Here is a 20,075-nt window from a genome sequence, read left to right on the forward strand (position 1 = left end):
TTGTCATAATCTGCACAAATGCAAACTATTAGATGCTCAAAGGTAGTTGCACGCAGCGTGTACCACAGCACTCAAGGCTGAATGGAACAAATGCATGGCCAACTATTGACAATTGAACTCTTGCAAAACTCTTCAAATAAAATTTTTGTTACATAACACAAAAATCCAAGTTCAAGGAGCTCTTCTAAAACTGGTACAACTCCATCAGGAACAGACTGAAAAATATCCTACAACCTGTCTTTTTATTATTTATTTATTAAGAATACTTCTAGATTGTCTGATCTTAATTTTGGCTTGTTTATCCTTATTGAACAAGCACCAGTAATGCAAATCTACTGTTTCCTTGGAGGAACAGTGCAGTTAGATCAAAAGAATAATGGTCCTTCACTTCCAAGCACCTGCTAATTTCTCCCAACCTTTTTGTATCAATACTGAACAGCATAGTAGATAATAATAGAATTTATGACCTTGTTCATCCCTGTATTCAATGCAGGAATCCAAATTAAAGAATTCACTCCAAACCATCCATTCTGTTCATGAACATGTCCACTGATAGGCCAGCCAATCTTTTCACTAGGCAATTGGTTTTACTTATTATCAGAAAGATTTTCTTGACATTGAACCAGAATTTTACTTCCTCAAAATAGACCCCATTATTTCATGTCCTGTAATCTAGAGTAATCAAGGTCTTATGTCAGGACTTTTTACTGTGTGATAGTCTTCAGATTTCAGATAAGTACTATCAAATATCTTTTAAGACATCTTTTTCAAAATAAAAACATCATGATCTCTCAATCTCTATTTCAATCAACCAACCAACCAACCAATCAATCAATCAGAACAGAACTGGAAGAAACCTTGGAGGTCTTCTAGTCCAGCCCACTGCTCAAGCAGAAGACCCTATATCATTTCAGACAAGTGGCTGTCCAGTCTCTTCTTAAAAACTTCAAGTGATGAAGCACCCACAGCTTTTGAAGGCAACCAGTTCCACTGATTAACTGCTTTTACTGTTAGGAAGTTTCTCCTTAATTCCAGATTGCTTCTCTTCTTGAGTAGTTTTCACCCAGTATTTCTTATCTTGCCTTCTGGTGCTTTGGAAAATAAGTCGATCCCCTCTTCTTTGTGGCAACCCCAAATACTGGAATACTGCCCCCCTCAAATACTGGATTTGGCCCTCAAATCCTAGAATACTACTTTTAAGACTTAGCTGTCAGACCACTAATTAGCATTATTCTCTGAATCTACCCCAACTAGTTTTTACAAATATTTCCAAAACATAAATAAAAGTTGAGAAGCTCTGCTTTGTTATAAATTTCACCGCATTTCAGTGAACAGCTGGTATACTGTCTCTTTTCTCTTATTTTATTCTCAACATATCTGAAAAAGTCTTTGGTTAGTTTTAAATTCTTTATGCACATCAGCTGCTGCCATGGATTTCTACTTATTATTGCTGCAAGCTTATTATAATATGCTGTCCTTGGTCCAGGGTATGTTTGACTGCATTCAGCTTTAATTCCTTTAATACTGTATATACTCGAGTATAAGCCTAGTTTTTCAGCCCACTTTTTGGGCTGAAAAAAGCCGCCTCGGCTTATACTCGAGTCAGTGAAAAATTTGCCCGAAATGGAGGAGAAAAAGGGGCGGGGCCATGCCGCTGGGTGACGCTCGTGAATGGCCCGGCGCCCCTGTGAGTTTCCCCTCCCTCTGTGTCAGTTTGCCGCGCAGCGCGCACCGCACCATCCCCCCTCCTCACGTTCTAATGTAATGCAGGGCTGTCTTACGATTCCCCTTCCTCCCCCTCCTGCCGCTCTGCAACGATGTCCCACCTCCTCCTTGTTATGGCAAGCAGCCACATAGCGATGTCCCACCTCCTCTGGTACAGTGATCCAATGATAGGAATCACTGTGCCGTGTGTCATAGGAGGCGGGACATCGCTCCCGCGGCTGCACGGGACATCATCATCACAGCGGGACATCAGTATCATGAGGTGAGTGAAGTATTTCATTGAATACACTGCTAGTTTACTGTTTTTCTTTGAAATAAATATTCAAAAACATTATTGGTATCTATTTTTATTTTTGAAATTTACCGGTAGCTGCTGCATTTCCCACCCTAGGCTTATACTCGAGTCAATAACTTTTCCAGTTTTTTGTGGTAAAATTAGGTGCCTCGGCTTATATTCGGGTCGGCCTATACTCGAGTATATACGGTAGTAAGAAATTATACTATGGTATTTCCTATTGATTACTATCAAGCCAGAATAGCGGATTCCCTTGTGCCTCTCTCTACCTATTAAAAGAAAAGGTTTTGAGCAAACATACAAGGAATAACGTGCATAGCAGTTCCCCAACATCACCTTATGGACACAACCTAACAGAAAGGACTTGTTCTGGGGAGGGGCTTGCTGATGGGAGCTGCTCATTACAGCTGCTCCCGAATTCCTGGTCGCGTTATCTGTCAGATGATCAATCCATCAGACGTCAGACAGTTTGTTTACCTTATTCTTCAGGCAAAGAAGATAAGGTGAGCCATTTTGCCGTGCCCCTCCTGGCTGGTTGTTAACAGCAGGGAGGTGACACGGGGCTGGATCCAGGCGGTTGTTACCGCCTCCCTTCGGGAGGGGGTCTTTCCCCCCGCACTTAGAGCGGCGGTGGTGAGACTCCTCCTGAAGAAACCATCTCTAGATCCAGCCGTCCTTAACAATTACCGTCCAGTCTCCAACCTCCCCTTTATGGGGAAGGTTGTTGAGAAGGTGGTGGCCTTTCAGCTCCAGCGGTCCTTGGAGGAAGCTAGCTATCTTGACCCATTCCAGTCCGGCTTCAGGCCTGGCTACAGCACAGAAACCGCTTTGGTCGCATTGACCGATGACCTCTGGAGAGCCAGGGATGGAGGCCATGCCTCCATCCTAGTTCTCCTTGACCTCTCAGTGGCTTTCGATACCATCGACCATGGTATCCTTCTGCGACGACTGCAAGAGGTGGGGGTGGGAGGCACTGTTTTGCAGTGGTTCTCCTCTTACCTCTCGGACAGGGTCGCAGTCGGTGTTAGTTGGGGGGCAGAGATCGAACCCTAGGCCCCTAACATATGGGGTGCCGCAGGGTTTGGTCCTGTCTCCCCTACTTTTCAACATCTACATGAAACCGCTGGGCGAGATCATTCGGAGGCACGGGATAAAATACCACCAGTATGCGGACGATACCCAGCTGTATCTGTCCGCCCCGTGCCAACTCAATGAAGCGGTGGACGTGATGAACCAGGGACTTGAAGCTGTTAGGGACTGGATGAGGGCTAACAAACTCGTGCTCAACCCGGATAAGACCGAGTGGCTGTTGTGTTTCCCTCCCACCAATTTGGCAAGTATTCCATCGCTCAGGCTGGGGGGGTCAAACATTACACCCCTCAGACAGGGTCCGCAACTTGGGAGTCCTCCTGGACCCACAGCTGACTTTCGAACACCATTTGTCAGCTGTGACCAGGAGTGCATTTGCCCAGGTTCGCCTAGTGCACCAGTTGCGCCCCTACCTGAACCAGGAGGCTCTCACAACAATCACTCGTGCCCTTGTGACCTCTAGGCTGGAGTACTGCAATGTGCTCTACATGGGGCTGCCCTTGAGGAGTATTCGGCGACTTCAGCTAGTCCAGAATGCGGCCGCGTGAGCGATTGTGGGTGCACCTCGCTTCACCCACGTAACACCTATCCTCCGCGAGCTGCACTGGCTACCTGTCGATCTCCGGATATGCTTCAAGGTGCTACTTGCCACCCATAAAGCCCTCCATGGTAGTGGATCTGGGTACTTGAGAGACCGCCTACTGCCAATCACCTCCATTCGACCAATTAGATCTCACCGATTAGGCCTCCTCCGAGTTCCATCCGCCAGTCAATGTCGACTGGCAACCACGCGGAGGAGAGCCTTCTCGGTGGCAGCTCCGACTCTATGGAACGATCTCCCCGTGGAGATTCGTACCCTCAGCACCCTCCAGACCTTCCGCACAGCCCTTAAAAACTGGCTTTCCTGTCAGGCCTGGGGCTAAAGATTGCAACCCGCCCGAATGGTATGAATGTTGTGTTTTAATGATGTATTGTTCTATATGTTAAAAGTTTGTTCCCCCCCCCTTTTTAAGTTGTAAGCCGCCCTGAGTCCCCCCAGGGAAAAGGGCAGCATATAAATAAACTTAAATACAAATACAAATACAAAGTGCCATCCGACCCTCACAGTTTGTGTCTGCGAGGGGGGGGGGAAGGCCAGCTGAGGGCAGAATTGTCTCCATGCCGGGAATTCCAGCTGCGATTGCAGTGCAAAGCAAACTCTCTCTTCCTCAGAACAAAACTTGATTTATTGAGTCCAAGGCGAGCAGGACTGGTACATGTGAGCCCTTAATTTATTTGTTTAAATCTTAGCTTCATTTTTACAAGAACTTCTTCCGATAACTTAACTATTAAAGAGACAGTTAAAATGGTGCTGAGCTCGCTGAGCTGCTTCGTAACACTGTTTATGTTTTGAATTTCTATGGAGTTTTAAAACTTCAAAGGAAAGGAGTGATTTATCACTTCACTTCACAGCTGTATAATTGGCCAGCAGAGTTTTATTAATTGGTTGAAGAAGAAACTTGGAATGGCCTCTAAGCCAAATCTTACTCTAAAGATGCCCCCCCCCCGGCTCCTAAAAGCTCTGGCACATCGCCCGCACCTGGCACAAAACTGCAGTCTCTGCCTTCTACTCCCCCTATAGGTGCGCCACTAACAAAAGAATTCTTCCTGAAGGAGCTGGCCAAGGCTTTTAATACCCAGGCAATTACGGTGGAATCAAAATTCAAAGAACTCAAAGAAGGGCTCAAAGAAGAGATATCCGTGGCGCATAAGGATCTGTCTGATAAACTTGAGACCCGGGTTCAAAAAATCAGAGACGATATGCTGGGGATTGTAAGTTTATTGACAGAACATGTTTCCGGAATTGAAGACAGACTAGATGATCTTAATGATGCCAATATTAATTTGGTATCGAAAACAGGTGGTGCAACAAAAAGTTGAAAATACTGAAAAAGAAATTATTATGATACAGTACACACAAATGGAACTGGCACTAAGAGTAAGGGGTTTGTGTGAAAACAAGCAGGAAAACTTGAAACAGATTCTTTCAGAGGCGTTTGATAGCCTGATGGGAAGACCAGGGGGTAACTTTGATTGGCAAGTTTATCGCGCTAATTCTTGGCTGGCGAAGCAGAAGCAGCTTCCACGGGACATTGTGATATATTTTACTACAAGAGACATGAGGAATATGATATTACAAGAGTCCTATAAAACTAAGCTTCAAATTGGGGATCAGGAATTGACCGTTTTGAAAGAGATACCGCCTCAAATGCTAAGATCCAGGAAAGACTATGCTTTTTTAGTTGAAGAGCTTAGAAATCGCCAGCTACAGTTCAGATGGGACGCACCGTTTGGCCTACCACTCACATTCGAGGGGCAAAGATATCGTCTTAATTCAGTATGGAAAGCTCGAGATTTTTACCATAATATTTTGAAGGCTGGACATCCCGCACCATCTGGACCTAGAGCACAAGAAGGACAAGATAGACAGCAAACTACACAATTACCAAATAAGATGGATCATCCTTCTCTCTTAGAAGCACAAGGAGCCATGGAACAAAAAACAAACCGTATGATTACCAGACGAATGGATCAACAATCCAAAATGCAACAATCCCAACAATCATCTGCCATCGGTCAATAAGCTACAGTAACCAGTTTAGAAGCGGTGGGAGGAGCCATGCCAAAGGTTAAACTTCAGGATATCCAGGAGGCTCTAAAAAAAGCTTCAGGAAACCAAAGATGATAACTAAGCTTCTAACATGGAACGTCAACCGATTGAACTCTCCACAGAAGAGAAAGAAAATATTCCACTATCTTAAACAGTTCAAGAATGATATAATTTGCTTGCAAGAAACTCATATTAGATCAACTGATCAAAAATATTTGATTAATACAAGATTTGGCCAACACTTTATAGCTTCTGCTACGGAAAAGAAAAATGGTATAGTTATATATTTAAGAAAAGACATGAAAGCTGAACTAATCGAAGCAGATCCCCATGGAAGATACATCACATTAGATTTGGTATTAGAAGGGAAAAAGACATTGATACTGGGAATATATGCCCCTAATCAACAACAAGATGGATTTTATAGAAAACGTCATGCTAAATTAATAAAGTGGGATTATAGGTCTTGCATACTACTGGGCGACTGGAACGGTGTTATGGATACTAAGAAAAATAAGGTTTCCCGCCCAAATACTCAAATGCGAGCAAAACTACCTAAGTCCTTTTTTGATATGTTGGATGACTTTGAATTGAGAGATATTTGGTGAGAAAGAAATGCAGAAGAACATGATTTTACCTTCTTCTCTGATAGACATCAATCCTTTTCTAGGATCGACTTTATATTAATTACTAATGATTTGCTTTCCAGGGTGAAGAAGACAAAGATCACAGCTAGAGTTTTATCAGATCACAATCCAGTTTGGATGGAGTTGGGAGGGGTGACACAAGCAAGAAGGTCTTGGAGATTGAATGAAAATTTATTCAGATATGAAAAGTACATTAATGAATGTAAAAAATTGCTAACAGAATACTTTGTTTTTAATATGAATAAGGGCACACCTATGGAAATTGTATGGGATGCAAGTAAAGCGTATATGAGAGGAATTTTGATAAATATAAATAGATTACATAGACATAAACAAGGGGTAAAACGAACAGAACTGGAAGATGAAATCAGGAAGAAAGAGCAAGAGTTAACTTTAAAACCAGGAGATATAAAGATTAAAGAAGCAATTACTATATTAAAGGACCAATTTAACATGTTGATCTCAGACCAGGTAGCCACTAGTCTGTTATACGCAAAACATAATACCTTTTGTAATGCAATTAAATGTGGCAGACGGTTAGCATATCAGATGAGGAAAAAAAATATAACTAAAATGCTTTATAGAGGGAAGGAAGTGTTCCAACAGGATGAGATTCAAAAGGCCTTCCGGGAATTTTTTGCAGAGCTGTATAAGGGTGAAAAAATTAATGGTCTAGATATAGAGAGATACTTGGACAAAGAAAAAATACCCATAGTTAAAGAAGAGCAGAGGCAAAAATTGAATCAACCAATAACTTCGGGGGAAATTCTGCAGGTAATTAAGCAGTTAAAGGCAGGGAAAGCACCCGGCACAGTTGGCTTGACAGCGGCTTACTATAAAAATCTACAGTTAGAAATGGTAGAACCTCTTAAGGAATTATTTAATAAGATTCAAACAGAAGGTAAGGTACCCGCATCTTGGAAGACAGCTTTTATATCCCTGATACCTAAAGAAGACCAAGATATTACTCAACCCAAAAATTATAGACCTATCTCATTACTTAATGTAGATTATAAAATCTTTACTAAAATACTAGCAAATAGGTTAATGTTGGTTATTCAACAATTGATTCACAGTGATCAAACAGACTTTATTCAAGGGAGACAAATGAGAAGTAACGTAAGATTAATTATTAATGCACTAGAATACTTGGGAAAGAACAATCAAATTCCTGCCGCATTCATATTTCTGGATGCTGAGAAAGCCTTTGATCGAGTTAATTGGCAATTCCTGTTGAAAACACTGCAAAAAATGCAAATAGGAGAAAGTTTCTTACAATCAATCAAAGCAATATATCAACAGCAAACGGCTCAAATTATAGTCAATGGAAGTTTAACAGACTCTTTTCAAATTGGAAAAGGTACAAGACAGGGTTGTCCCTTGTCTCCACTATTGTTTATTATAACTTTGGAAATACTGCTGAACAAAATACGGGGCTTGGAGGGTCTAAAGGGAATTAAGATTAGGCAGCAAGAGTACAGAGTGCGTGCTTTTGCAGATGACTTGGTTATAATATTAGATCAACCGCAGGAATCCAGTATGATCTTAATGAATACGGTTAACCAATATGGTCAAGTGTCTGGCTTTAAAATAAATCTAGGGAAAACAAAAATACTAGCTATAAATATGAATACTAAACAAAAGGAAGAACTAGGGGGAATGATAGGATTGAAACAGTTAAGAAGGTCAAATACTTGGGAGTTAATATTTCAACCTCAAATGGGAAATTATATAAGTATAATTATGAACCATTTTGGCATAGTATACAGACAGAGATGAAAAAATGGGACATGTTGCAGTTATCTTTGTTGGGAAGAATAGCAGCAGTGAAAATGAATATCTTATCTAAATTTTTATTTCTTTTCCAAATGCTACCTATACTTAAAAAAGATGCGAACCTGCTAGAATGGCAGAAGGGTATTAATAAATTTGTATGGGCAGGAAAGAAGCCGACAGTAAAGCTAAAAATAATGCAAGATGTGCGTGAGAGGGGAGGTTTGAAATTACCCAACCTAAAATTATATTATGATGCAGTAGTATTATCTGTAATTAGTTATTGGATTGACTTAACTAATGATAGGATACTTAATATCGAAGGACATGATTTGGTATATGGTTGGCATGCTTACCTGTTATACAAAACAAAAAAGTGAATAAAAACTTTAAAAGTCATATTTTAAGGAATGCTTTGCTGCGGGTTTGGAAAAAATATCAATACAAATTAAATGACAAGATACCCATGTGGGCAATTCCTAGACATGCAATAGAAAATATGAACATAGCACAAAAACAGGATATAATTACTTACAGACAGCTTCTTATCCTAGTAAGGGGTGTATTACAACTAAAATCCTTAGATGTATTAAAAGAGGAAAAGGTAATTCAAACTTGGTTCCAGTATGGACAGCTACAGGCCAGGTGGAAAACAGATCAAAAAATTGGTTTCATGCAAGTCAAGGATAATTTATTTAAATAAATAAGATATCAAAGTTTAATGCATATAAAGAGAATATACAATGTATTAGTACAGATGGATTCTGAAACGGAACTAGTTAAAGATTGTATGATAAAGTGGGCTCAAAATATTGAAGAACCAATAATGTTGGATACATGGGAAAGAATTTGGGTAAGAAATGTAAAATTTACACAAGCCCAAAACCTGAGAGAAAATTTTTACAAGATGTTCTATAGATGGCATTTAGATCCTAAAAAGCTGGCTTCTATGTATCCGAATTTACAACCCAAATGTTGGAGATGTGGTTCTCTCGATGCTACATATTTCCACATATGGTGGACTTTCCAAAAGGTTAAGGCATTTTGGATAAAAATATGGTGGATTATGCAAAATGTTCTTTAAAAAGGATAAAGTTTACTCCTCAGTTATTTTTGTTAGGTATAATTACTGACTGTACAGCAGTAGAGATTAACTTGATTCTGCACTTAATAACAGCAGCAAGACTGTTGGTGGCGCAATACTGGAAGAAGGAATACTTGCCTACAATTCAAGAATGGACATTGAAAGTCACAAATTTAGCCGAGATGGCTAAAATATCTGCATATCTTAAGGACCACTCAAATGAGAGATATAAACGAGACTGGAAAAAATGGATTGATTATATACAAAATAAATACGGGACTAAGAAATTCCAGATAGCTTACACTTAAGATCAGGAATGATTTAAATTGTTTAAAGTTAGCTTAGCAAGGAGGAGCTAAGTTCAATGTAAAGATGTTATTAATTTCTTATTCTTTTTTCCAATATATTTTAGACTGTGTTTGTTAAAAATCTATACCGTGTACGGGTTCCGGGAAGCCAGGGGGGAGTAGGTTGTGGGGGGTGGGGGGAGGGTGGGGGGAGGGATATATATTAGGTTTGATGAGACGTGTTAGATTTTAATGTAATTTGACCCCACATGTATACTGTTTTTTTTTCCTTATATTTTCATTGCTATTATTACTATTATTATTTTTTTAAACTAGGATATGTTAAGCATATTGACATGTAGCGGAAATACACCAAAGAGAGGAGGAGTGGGAAATAGAAGGGAGAAGAAAGATGGGAAGAGAAGGATAGGAGAGAGGGTAAGGGGGGAAGATGAGAATGATAAGGAGGAGTGGATTGTAGAGAGAGGAGTAGTAGAAAGGGAGGGGAAGTAGAGTAGAAAAGGATGATGGAGGGAAGATAGAAAGTTGGAGGGTGGTAGAAGAAAGAGGTGTATGGAGAGCAGAAGAGCTATAATGGGTTTCTATTTTTCTGGGCATTGTTGACAAGAGGAACTGATGTAATTATTATTTAATACCATATGATACGGGCTATGTATACTATACATGTGAGTGTGTGTTATGAAAATGAAAATGGAAATAAAAATATTTTTAAAAAAAGAAAGAAAGGACCAAAACATATGAAACAGTGTGTCAGCCTCTGCTTTGCTGCTGCTTCAGCTGCCATTGTAACGGGGAGGGGGGGGGCATGGAATTTGGGAGGGGAATCATGATGTGCTGGAGGAAGATTCTAGACGCTGACCTGACCATCTTACTGCGCATGTGGAGGAAGGGAGTTTCCCGCCAAGGTTAACTGTCCGGCATTCCATCCTGGTGATGTCTTTTGAAGTTATCTCCCACCTGACAGTTGGGTGCATTATTATTGGACTATGGACTGGGGTGCCAAGGGGAGGGGATTGAATTATACATGATATTCTTTGCTTTCGCGCCTAATTAACCAGATTCAGCTTAGCTTTGCTACTGTTTGTTTATAATTAGTAAAAGTACACTTGATTTCAAACTAATGGAGTTGAGTGGTTTCTTTCCTGATTATTAAATGAAGTCGCACCTGACAATAAGCTGAATCTGACCTCGCACCCAACCCGGAGCGAACAACTACCGAGGGGGGTGCCCTCACAAGACTAAAAGAAAATGTCTTTGCATGAAAGAGACCAGGAGGAAGAAGTGGGGGCAGCGGTGGAACCATCTCTAACAGAAAGCCTAGCTGAACTGAGAGTGGAAGAACCTGCCGTCCGTCCCAGATGGACTTGGGGTGTGGGACAGAAAGAGGAACCTGAGGAATTACAAGCTGGAGTCATGAGAAGGAGGCCAAAGAAAAAACCAGCGGCTGACTGGAGTGGCACTGGAGAAGAAGACTACAAAATCTCCCACGCCATGAGGCTCCTCGAAGAAGCATGGAGTGAACATCGAATTCGAGAAAGAACTGTGGAAAGGGAGCCAACAGAGGAGCTGGAGAAAAGGTACTCAATGCATAGCTTGAGGGAAACTGGAGCGGCCAAAGAGGGTTGTGCGCAAGAAAACTCAGAACCAACCTCCCCCCCTGCGGCTAGAGACATTCTAAAGGCAGAGGGGGGCAGGCGACGCCGGATGGGTAAGGTCCCACCTTAAGCGTAAAATATGATGGGGAACCCAGAGGTCTCAGGTTGTTTATCATTCAGGTCTAGAATTATATGGAAATATATGGGCCTGATTTAGAGACAGATGAAACTAAAGTGAGAATGGTGTTAATGGCCTTGGAGAAGAAAGCAGCCGACTGGATGGTTGGGCTACATAAATGCAATTCCCCTCTCCTGAGGAATTTTGATGAATTTATGGCAGCTATGAGAAGAAGGTTCGACGACCCTTTGACCGAGCGTCACGCTAGGCTGAAATTTACAGCCCTTAAGCAGGGAAAGAAAACTGTGCCCGACTATGTGCAGGAATTTCAGGAATTGTCAGCCTATATGAGGGGGTGGTCGGAAGAGGCCTTGCTGGATCAATTCGCTGATGGCTTGGATAAAGATGTATATCAGCAATGCATAAACAGACGCCTTCCCCGTCGTTTAGAAGTTTGGTATGAAAATGCGGCAGACGTGGAATTGGATTTAGTCAGACTTCGTTGCATGAGAGAGGGAGAAGTTGAGAAATCCCCCCCCCCGCACCTAACACCCCCCCCCCGCCCAAGGAGTGAAGGCAGGGGAGGTTTTGCGGGCAAAGCCAAGCCTTTCACCTGTTTCCGCTGTGGAATGGAGGGGCATCGGGTTATGAATTGCCGCGTCAAACTGACTCAACCTGCTCCAGCCCCCCAGAGGGAGGGGAAACCGGAGAAGATTACAGGCAAGAGGAAGGAGGCTGCCTTCGCTGCTGAGAATATTTCTCGACGCTTCAAGCCAAAGGAGGAGGGAGATGGAAGCCCCAGCTCATCTGACGAATCTGATGATGAGAATTCTCATCGCTGGGTAAGTTCCCGATCTGGCCCTATGCTTATCCCAATTGAGCTTAGAGTGCCCTCTTCTGGCGCAACAGAGAAACTTCTAGCCCTATTAGATTCTGGGTGTTCCCATTGCATGATAAGCCCTAAGATGGTGGAGAAGCTGGGCTTGAAATTAAAGACTTTAAAAATCCCTATTGCTTTTTGCCAAATTGATGGTTCTATTGCGGGAGGCGGTCCTGCTCATTTTTCCACTGAGCCCATCAAAATGTGGATGGGTACCCACCAAGAATTAATAACTTTTATTGTGGCGCCAGGGATGGACTGGCCCCTTGAGACTCCCCTGGCTCCGGCGATGGAACCCACACATTAACTGGAGAGAGGGTTGGTTACGGATTCGAACAACCACACCCCCTGAGGGGAAAGTTGAAACTCCAGACTCTGATACTACTACCCCCACACTGGCAGCCAGGGGCCAGGAGAAAATTGAGGGGGAGGAAAGAATTCCAAAGCAATAGCAATAGCAATAATAGCAGTAGACTTATATACCGCTTCATAGGCCTTTCAGGCCTCTCTAAGCGGTTTACAGAGAGTCAGCATATTGCCCCCAACAATCTGGGTCCTCATTTTACCCACCTCGGAAGGATGGAAGGCTGAGTCAACCCTGAGCCGGTGAGATTTGAACCGCTGACCTGCTGATCTAGCAGTAGCCTGCAGTGCTGCATTTTAACCACTGCGCCACCTTGGCTCTAGGAATATTGGGACCTCAAAGATGTTTTTAGTGAGAAATCTTCCAATAAATTGCCCCCTCACAGGCCCACAGATTGCACCATTGATATTTTACCTGGAGTAAAGCTTCCAAAGCCCCAAATATATTCAATGTCCCCTAGAGAAATGGAGGAAATGAGGAAATTCATTGATAAAAACTTGAAAAGAGGTTTCATTGAGTCAGCGAGGCCCAAGGTAGCAGCGCCAGTATTGTTCAGAGAAAAGAAAGATGGCTCCCTCAGATTATGTGTGAATTTCAAAAACTTAAACTGCAGCTCAGCTCAGAACCTGTACCCATTACAACTGATGAAGGACATGCTGGCCCAACTGGGGAAGGGCCGTATTTTCATAAATTGGACCTAAGAGAAGCATGCTATAGAGTCAGAATTAAAGAGGGGGGCGAATGGAAAACTGCTTTCAACTGCCCCCTTGGTTGTTTCCAATTTTGGGTAATCCCATTCGGCCTCCAGGGGGCGCCAGCAGTTTTCATGCAGCTAATTAATGAGGTTTTACATGATCATCTTTACAAAGGAGTTATCGTCTATTTAGATGATATCCTTATTTACACGGAGACACGTGAAGAATACATGAGGCTTGTTCGCACAGTGCTGAAAAAACTCCGGGCAGCTGAACTCTTTGTCCATAATAACTCAAATTATCCAAGTGTGAATTCCATCAGGAGCAGGTTGATTACCTGGGCTATCGCATCTCCCACAGGAGCATTGAAATGGACCCCGCTAAGGTCAAAGCGGTCACCGAGTGGGAGGCCCCTCGTACACGTAAGCAATTGCAAATGTTTTTGGGGTTTGCTAATTTCTATCGTCAATTTATTCCCTCCTTTGCTAAGATAAGTCTCCCAATAACTAACCTCCTTAAGTCTAAAGGAGGGGCCAAACCCAAACCTAGCAAGCCGCTGGATTGGACTATGGACTGTCAAGCTGCTTTCGAGAAGTTAAAGGGCCTTTTTGCGGAAGAACCAGTCCTCAAACACCCGATCATGGAGACACCGTTTGTGGTCCAAGCTGACGCCAGTGACGTGGCGGTGGGAGCTGTACTACTTCAAGCTAATAGCCAAGGTAAATTACAACCCTGCGCTTACACCTCTCGCAAACTAACAGACATGGAGAGACGTTGGGCCATTTGGGAGAAAGAAGCTTTTGCTGTTCGCTGGGCGTTGTCCATGTGGCACCATTTTCTGGAGGGCGCCAAACACCCTTTCGAGGTGTGGACTGACCATAAAAACTTGGAAGCTTTGAGAACTCCCAGAAAACTTTCTCCTAAGCAGATGCGCTGGGCTCAGCATTTCAATAGATTCAATTTTACCTTGAAATACATTCCAGGGGGGAAAAACTTTATGGCTGATGCTTTGTCCAGACTCCCTCAGTACAACTGTTCTAAGCTCAGTGTGGTCCAGCCTGTCATTCCCGCGAAGAGCCTCGCTGCTCCTGTTGTTACTAGAAGTCAAGCAACTTTTAAGATGGAGGTCACTCAGGGCTTTCTTTCTAACCTAAAAAAGGCCCTTACTGGAGATGACTGGTTCCAATAGCATATGAATGATTGCACTATTAAGGATGGATTGCCTTGGATTGGGGCGAAGTTATACGTTCCTGTATCCATTAGACCCAATGTTCTTCAACGGGCTCATGACTCCTGGATGGCTGGGCATTTTGGATTCGTCAAGACTCTACACCTCGTCAAGCAGCAATTTTGGTGGCCCTCTTTGAAAAAGGACATTGAGACATATGTTGCCAGTTGTCCCGTTTGTGCTGCTGCTAAACGCCCTCCGGGTAAGCCCCAGGGGTTACTCCAGGCGGTGGCTCACCCAGTGGCCCCGTGGAAGGAGATCTCCATGGATTTCATTGTCGAACTTCCTGAGAGTCAGGGACACACTGTCATCTGGGTTGTTACGAATTTATTCTCCAAACAAGTCCATTTCATCCCTTGCTCCAAGATCCCCTCTGCTAAGTCCCTTGCTAAGATGTTCATCTCCCATGTTTATTGCTTGCATGGGGTGCCCGACCACATCATTTCGGACAGGGGTGTTCAGTTCACCTCCCTCTTCTGGAAAGAGTTTCTGAAGCGGATTGGCTCCGCCCAGGGGCTAAGTTCCTCCCACCACCCTCAGACTAATGGGGCCTATGAAAGGACTAATTCTGTACTAGAATAATATTTACGTTGTTCATCAACTACCAGCAGGATGATTGGGTGGATTTGTTGCCTCATGCTGAGGTGGCTTATAATAATTCCGTGCACAGCAGCACTGGCTTTACCCCTTTTCGTGTGGTGTTTGGCCAGGATTTTGTACCCATTCCTGAAACTCATCGCGAGCAACCGCAAGTGTCGTCGCTGTCCGAGTGGAGTGATCGCCTTCGAGACATTTGGCCTCTGGCTCTCCATAAGAAATGGTCTAAGCCCTATGAGTACAAAGTTGGTGATCAAGTTTATTTATCCACTAGATTTCTTCAAACACCCCAGAAGTCGAAGAAATTGGGCCCCAAATATGTTGGCCCGTTTCCCATTGTCAAGATCATCAACCCTGTTTCTGTCCGGCTCCAGTTGCCTAAGCATCTCAACCGGGTTTACCCTGTTTTTCATGTTAATCTCCTGAAGCCCCTCGGCACTTCGTCTTTGAGAACACCTCTCCCTCCTCCACCCACTCCGCTTTTGATTGAGGGTGAGCAACATTTCAAGATCCGTGAGATACTGGACTCTCGTAAACGGCGAAACCGTGTTCAGTACCTGGTGGCTTGGAAGCATTTTCCCCCGTCTCACACTGAATGGGTAGACGGGTCCCATGTTTGAGCGCCTCGTCTGCTCCGCAAGTTCTACTCTGCCTATCCTGACAAGCCCTAATTGTCGGACAATCTCCTAATTTTTCCTTTCTTTTGTTTTTTTTTCTCTCCCTTACCCTTTTCTCTCTTTTATGTATCGTTGTCTGTCTGTTTGTTTGTGTTCTTTTTGTTTCTGCAGGTCCGATCGCCCTTTTCTGGAGGAGGGACGGATGTCAGCCTCTGCTTTGCTGCTGCTTCGGCTGCCATTGTAACGGGGAGGAGGGGCATGGTATTTGGGAGGGGAATCATGATGTGCTAGAGGAAGATTCTAGATGTTGACCTGACCATCTTACTGTGCATGTGGAGGAAGGGAGTTTCCCGCCAAGGTTAACTGTCCGGCATTCCATCCTGGTGATGTCTTTTGAAGTTATCTCCCACCTGACAGTTGGGTGCATTATTATTGGACTATGGACTGGGGTGCCAAGGGGAGGGGATTGAATTATACATGATATTCTTTGCTTTCACGCCTAATTAACCAGATTCAGCTTAGCTTTGTTACTGTTTGTTTATAATTAGTAAAAGTACACTTGATTTCAAACAAATGGTGTTGAGTGGTTTCTTTCCTGATTATTAAATGAAGTCACAACTGACACAGTGCCTCCAAGATCCAGTCCTACTACGAGTTCAACAAGGATATCATGATCGATGGTATCAAAAGTCATTAAGAAGTCAAAGAAAATAAATACACATTTTTCTTATCAAGTTATCGGTGTACATCATCCATGGCAAACAAACTAGCAATTTTATTTGTTTCATATCCTGGTTGAAAGCCCAAATTAAATGGATCAAGATGATCGGAATTCTCAAGGATATTAGAGTGGCAGAGCCATCGCATTGCTTATTATTCTAGCCACAAATGGTTAGCTTGAAACTGGTTGATATTACCTAGATGGAGATTTTCTGAAGTAATATTCTTATCTTTTCTGTCTTTAAGCTGGCAGAGAAACGGTCTTCCTTCGAGGCAACATTAATTAGCTCCCTTAATTATAACATTTCTTTGTTGTCAGCCTCAAAAGAAGAGACAATAAACTGGTCTGGTGGTAATCTTCACCTTTCCACAGATCCTATTTCTAAAGTTTCACACACTTGGGGAAAAAAAATGAAAACAAGTGGTTTGAAGTCACAATGTAAATTCTGCCCAACATTGGAGCCTAACTTGAAACAGATACAAGTGACCTTATCAGTAAAGAATATTGCAAAATGTTCACAGCTTGCCACCATGCTGCTCTGATTCCTCTCTTTAGCATCAAGGAGAAGATGGAGAAGATGCCACACATAATATGGGAAAGAAACACCAACCTATTCTAAGCAAAACCTGAGAACAGTTCTTTGTTGCTTTCACCAAAGGAATACAAGTGAAATAGCCTTCACCTGTAACCAATTTGAGTCATCCTGAGAATTGTTTAATTTGTACTGAAGCTGTTGTTCTTTCCACTTCATCACTTTCAGGGGAGCAGGGGATAATTTGACTACAATGCTCAGAAGCAACAGTGTTTATCATCTGGATTATTTCCCTAGTCCAGGGATCAGCCAAAAACATTTTAAAATATAACCAACAGACGAAAGAGGAAAATTCCTATTCTGAAAGCTATCTAGATCTATGAGTAGTTTAAGTGGACCATTATTATTTTTTATAACTTCAAAGGGGTGAAATGAGAGGAAACTGTGATTGTATTTGATTAATTACCAAGATAGAGATCAGCCTTGTGTCCTCAAGCATAAACAATACCCAGGAATTATAGTGATTGCATCTTGAAGGCACTTATTGCCTATCCGTTGGGTACATTACATTACAGATACAACTATTTTCAGTCCTGGACACTTATTCTCTAACTTGGGCTGGCCTATTCTTATTTTCTCTTTCAATTTCTCTACTCTTTATACTATGGTTCATCAACCCTCAAATTTTCAATAGGGGTATAATAATCAAGACATCAGAAGCACCAAGTAAACACTTCAGCATGTTTCAGAGCAACTAATTAGCAACAACTACAGAATAAACAATGCAGCAGCAATTTAACTTACCTGGGGATAAGCAGTACCCATGCCAGACAGCACGGCAGAAAGGACATCTTTTCCCTTCTCTCCAGCACGTCCTGATACAGCCAACTTCAATAGGTCAACCATGACTCGGGTATCATCTGGTACCAAGAGACTGGTGAATTCATCCAAGTACTGAGGTTCTGGCCCAGAGACTTTGCTTTGGCTTTCTACATCCTTCAAAATAAAATGGAAGGCAAAGCAGAGTATCAGAATGATGTGAAAAGAGGAAACTACAAATACCCAACATGTATTGATATTTAATTTGGGTTTATATAGCTTATATATTTCTGATTTAACTATCAAAGTTTTACCATTTCAAAATATGAAAATATCAGAAAGTTTGTAGGCAAGCTAAGTTTAAAAAAAACATAAATGGGAAACACTTTTTTCTGAAGCTGAATTTTTATCATTGGAAGATGGTGAAAGCAATTTGTTACTTGACAGCTCTACAGAATTTTATTAATTCACTTTAAATTAAGTGTCCTAAAACAGGTAAATGCTTTTTGTTATAATTACAGAAGAACGGAGTCTATGATATCTGGCCAGTAAGCATATGACATATCTCATTAGATATTCACCACAAATCTCTCAATCCTCATCTATATTCAATTACTTTTGAAGAAAATCTAGTTAAGTGTGTAATCAGTACAAATGAGGATCTTACTTCTTTGGTTTTGGTCATTGTCTCTGCTATTATGCTGGCAGCTCCAGGATCATCTGTGACAGGAATGAAAGGACGAGATGAGGCTGCTGCAGCAGAGGGGGTCACAGCAGAGGGAGTCAAGGCATCTTCTGCAGAAGCCACCTACATAAGCAGAACAGCAGCAGTCTAATAAGAGAGAGCCTGATAAGGCAGATAGATTAGGACTTTGGAAATCCCCAACTGAAGAATTAAGGTGTTGCATTAATATTTAATGACCACCTGTAGTTTCTTTTCTGTACCCCCCAAATCATAACAAAATATAACAACAATAAACAGCCCCCCTCCTACAACCAGAGTAAGCTTGAATGCCTTGTTACTTATTTTAGTGACCTTTTCCAATCAGATTCTCTTTTCTGAACCCTTCTGGCCAAGATATTTAAACCACGAATTTAACTGAGAAATTTTAAAATGGGTATCTCTCAAGTGATTGGGAACTTTGTATTGTAATAGGGGAGTGATTTGTCCTATACAATTGGTGTTAAGGCTTACAGGCTAGATTGTAACCTGTAAGTATGGTGTGTTTTTATCATAACATATATCTGAGAAAAGATTACCTCCACTCTCCTGTCTTGCCAAGGAGTTGGGCTCTGCCTCTCCTCTGTATCAATTGCTAGCATGCTTTCATCCAGGCTAGGAGCACTGCCTAAGGAAGCAAGGTCTGGAGGTGGCGCAGGAGATGAGGATAAACACTCTACTGGTGCAATCATACTTGCAGGCATCAGTGCTCCAACCACAGCATCCCTAAATCAAAAGAAAAAATATTTAGAGATTTTTCCATCGCATTGTACAGGTGCCTTATACTATATGGCAGAAGAAGTGCTATCTTCACTGTTTAGCCAATTCTTTTTTATTACATTTGATATAGAATTTGGGATTGTGACAATTATCAGCAAAATACACTTACACAAAGAAGTCTCTCATCCCAAACATTTCCATTTAAGAGTTTAAGATATAAGTATTTAGTTATCATTTCTTTTCCAAATTTTATTATTAAACACAGTAAGGGACTTGCAGAGGTTTACAAATATTTTCGAGCTCAAAGATTAAATGGTTTGTCAATACTTTCATTGGAATATGCCCAATTATGATTTTAAAAACACCAGACCCAAGAATCAATCAATAGGATATATATAATTCTGCAATCCACAGAAGCAGCATAGGTAGACTACTTTGTACTGCTACAAACTCATATAAAAAGCTATCTTAAAATATGTTTTTAAGTTTTTATTAAATGTAGCAGGGGGAGGGAATAGGAGGAAGAGGTTTTTGGCTGGAAGAGGAGAAGAGAGGGAGTGTGAGAGAAGGATGGGTGGGTTGGGGGGGGAAAGACTGGAAGATAAGGATAGGGAGGATCCAATCCTTCCTAAGCTTTGGGATGGGGGGGGGTTAGGCCTAAGAGGATAGGAAGAGGCTGGGGGGGGAGACAATAGGGAGGATAGGAGAGGCTCCTGTGGGGCAGGAGCCTGAGGGAGAGAAGGAGATAGGATAGAGGAGGTTTCTATAAAACAAGCCAGATGGAGAGCAGGGGAGAGGATAGGAGAGGCTTCTGTGGGGCAAACCTGAGGGAGAGAAGTGGAGAGGATAGAGGAGGCTTCTGTGTGGCAAGCCTGAGTGAAAGAAGGAGATAGAAGA

General features: G+C 42.2%; 1 protein-coding gene across 6 annotated transcripts in view; it reads right to left on the minus strand.

The window, feature by feature from the left end:
- The window catches only part of HERC2 (HECT and RLD domain containing E3 ubiquitin protein ligase 2), a 132,471-nt gene that overhangs the window by 24,853 nt on the left and 87,543 nt on the right, over positions 1 to 20,075 (minus strand). For all 6 annotated transcript variants that reach the window (XM_087726918.1, XM_087726917.1, XM_087726915.1 and 3 more), the window contains 3 exons: positions 18,998 to 19,184; positions 18,405 to 18,545; positions 17,723 to 17,914 (listed from right to left, as the gene is read on the minus strand). In XM_087726918.1, coding sequence (XP_087583044.1) covers positions 17,723 to 17,914; positions 18,405 to 18,545; positions 18,998 to 19,184 — 520 coding nt within the window. The remainder of the gene's footprint in view (positions 1 to 17,722; positions 17,915 to 18,404; positions 18,546 to 18,997; positions 19,185 to 20,075) is intronic.

The sequence above is a fragment of the Thamnophis sirtalis genome, unplaced genomic scaffold (genome assembly GCF_051295495.1).
Source record: "Thamnophis sirtalis isolate CommonGarterSnake01/CBP01778 unplaced genomic scaffold, rThaSir2_p1.2 scaffold_12, whole genome shotgun sequence".
Taxonomy (NCBI): domain Eukaryota; kingdom Metazoa; phylum Chordata; class Lepidosauria; order Squamata; family Natricidae; genus Thamnophis; species Thamnophis sirtalis.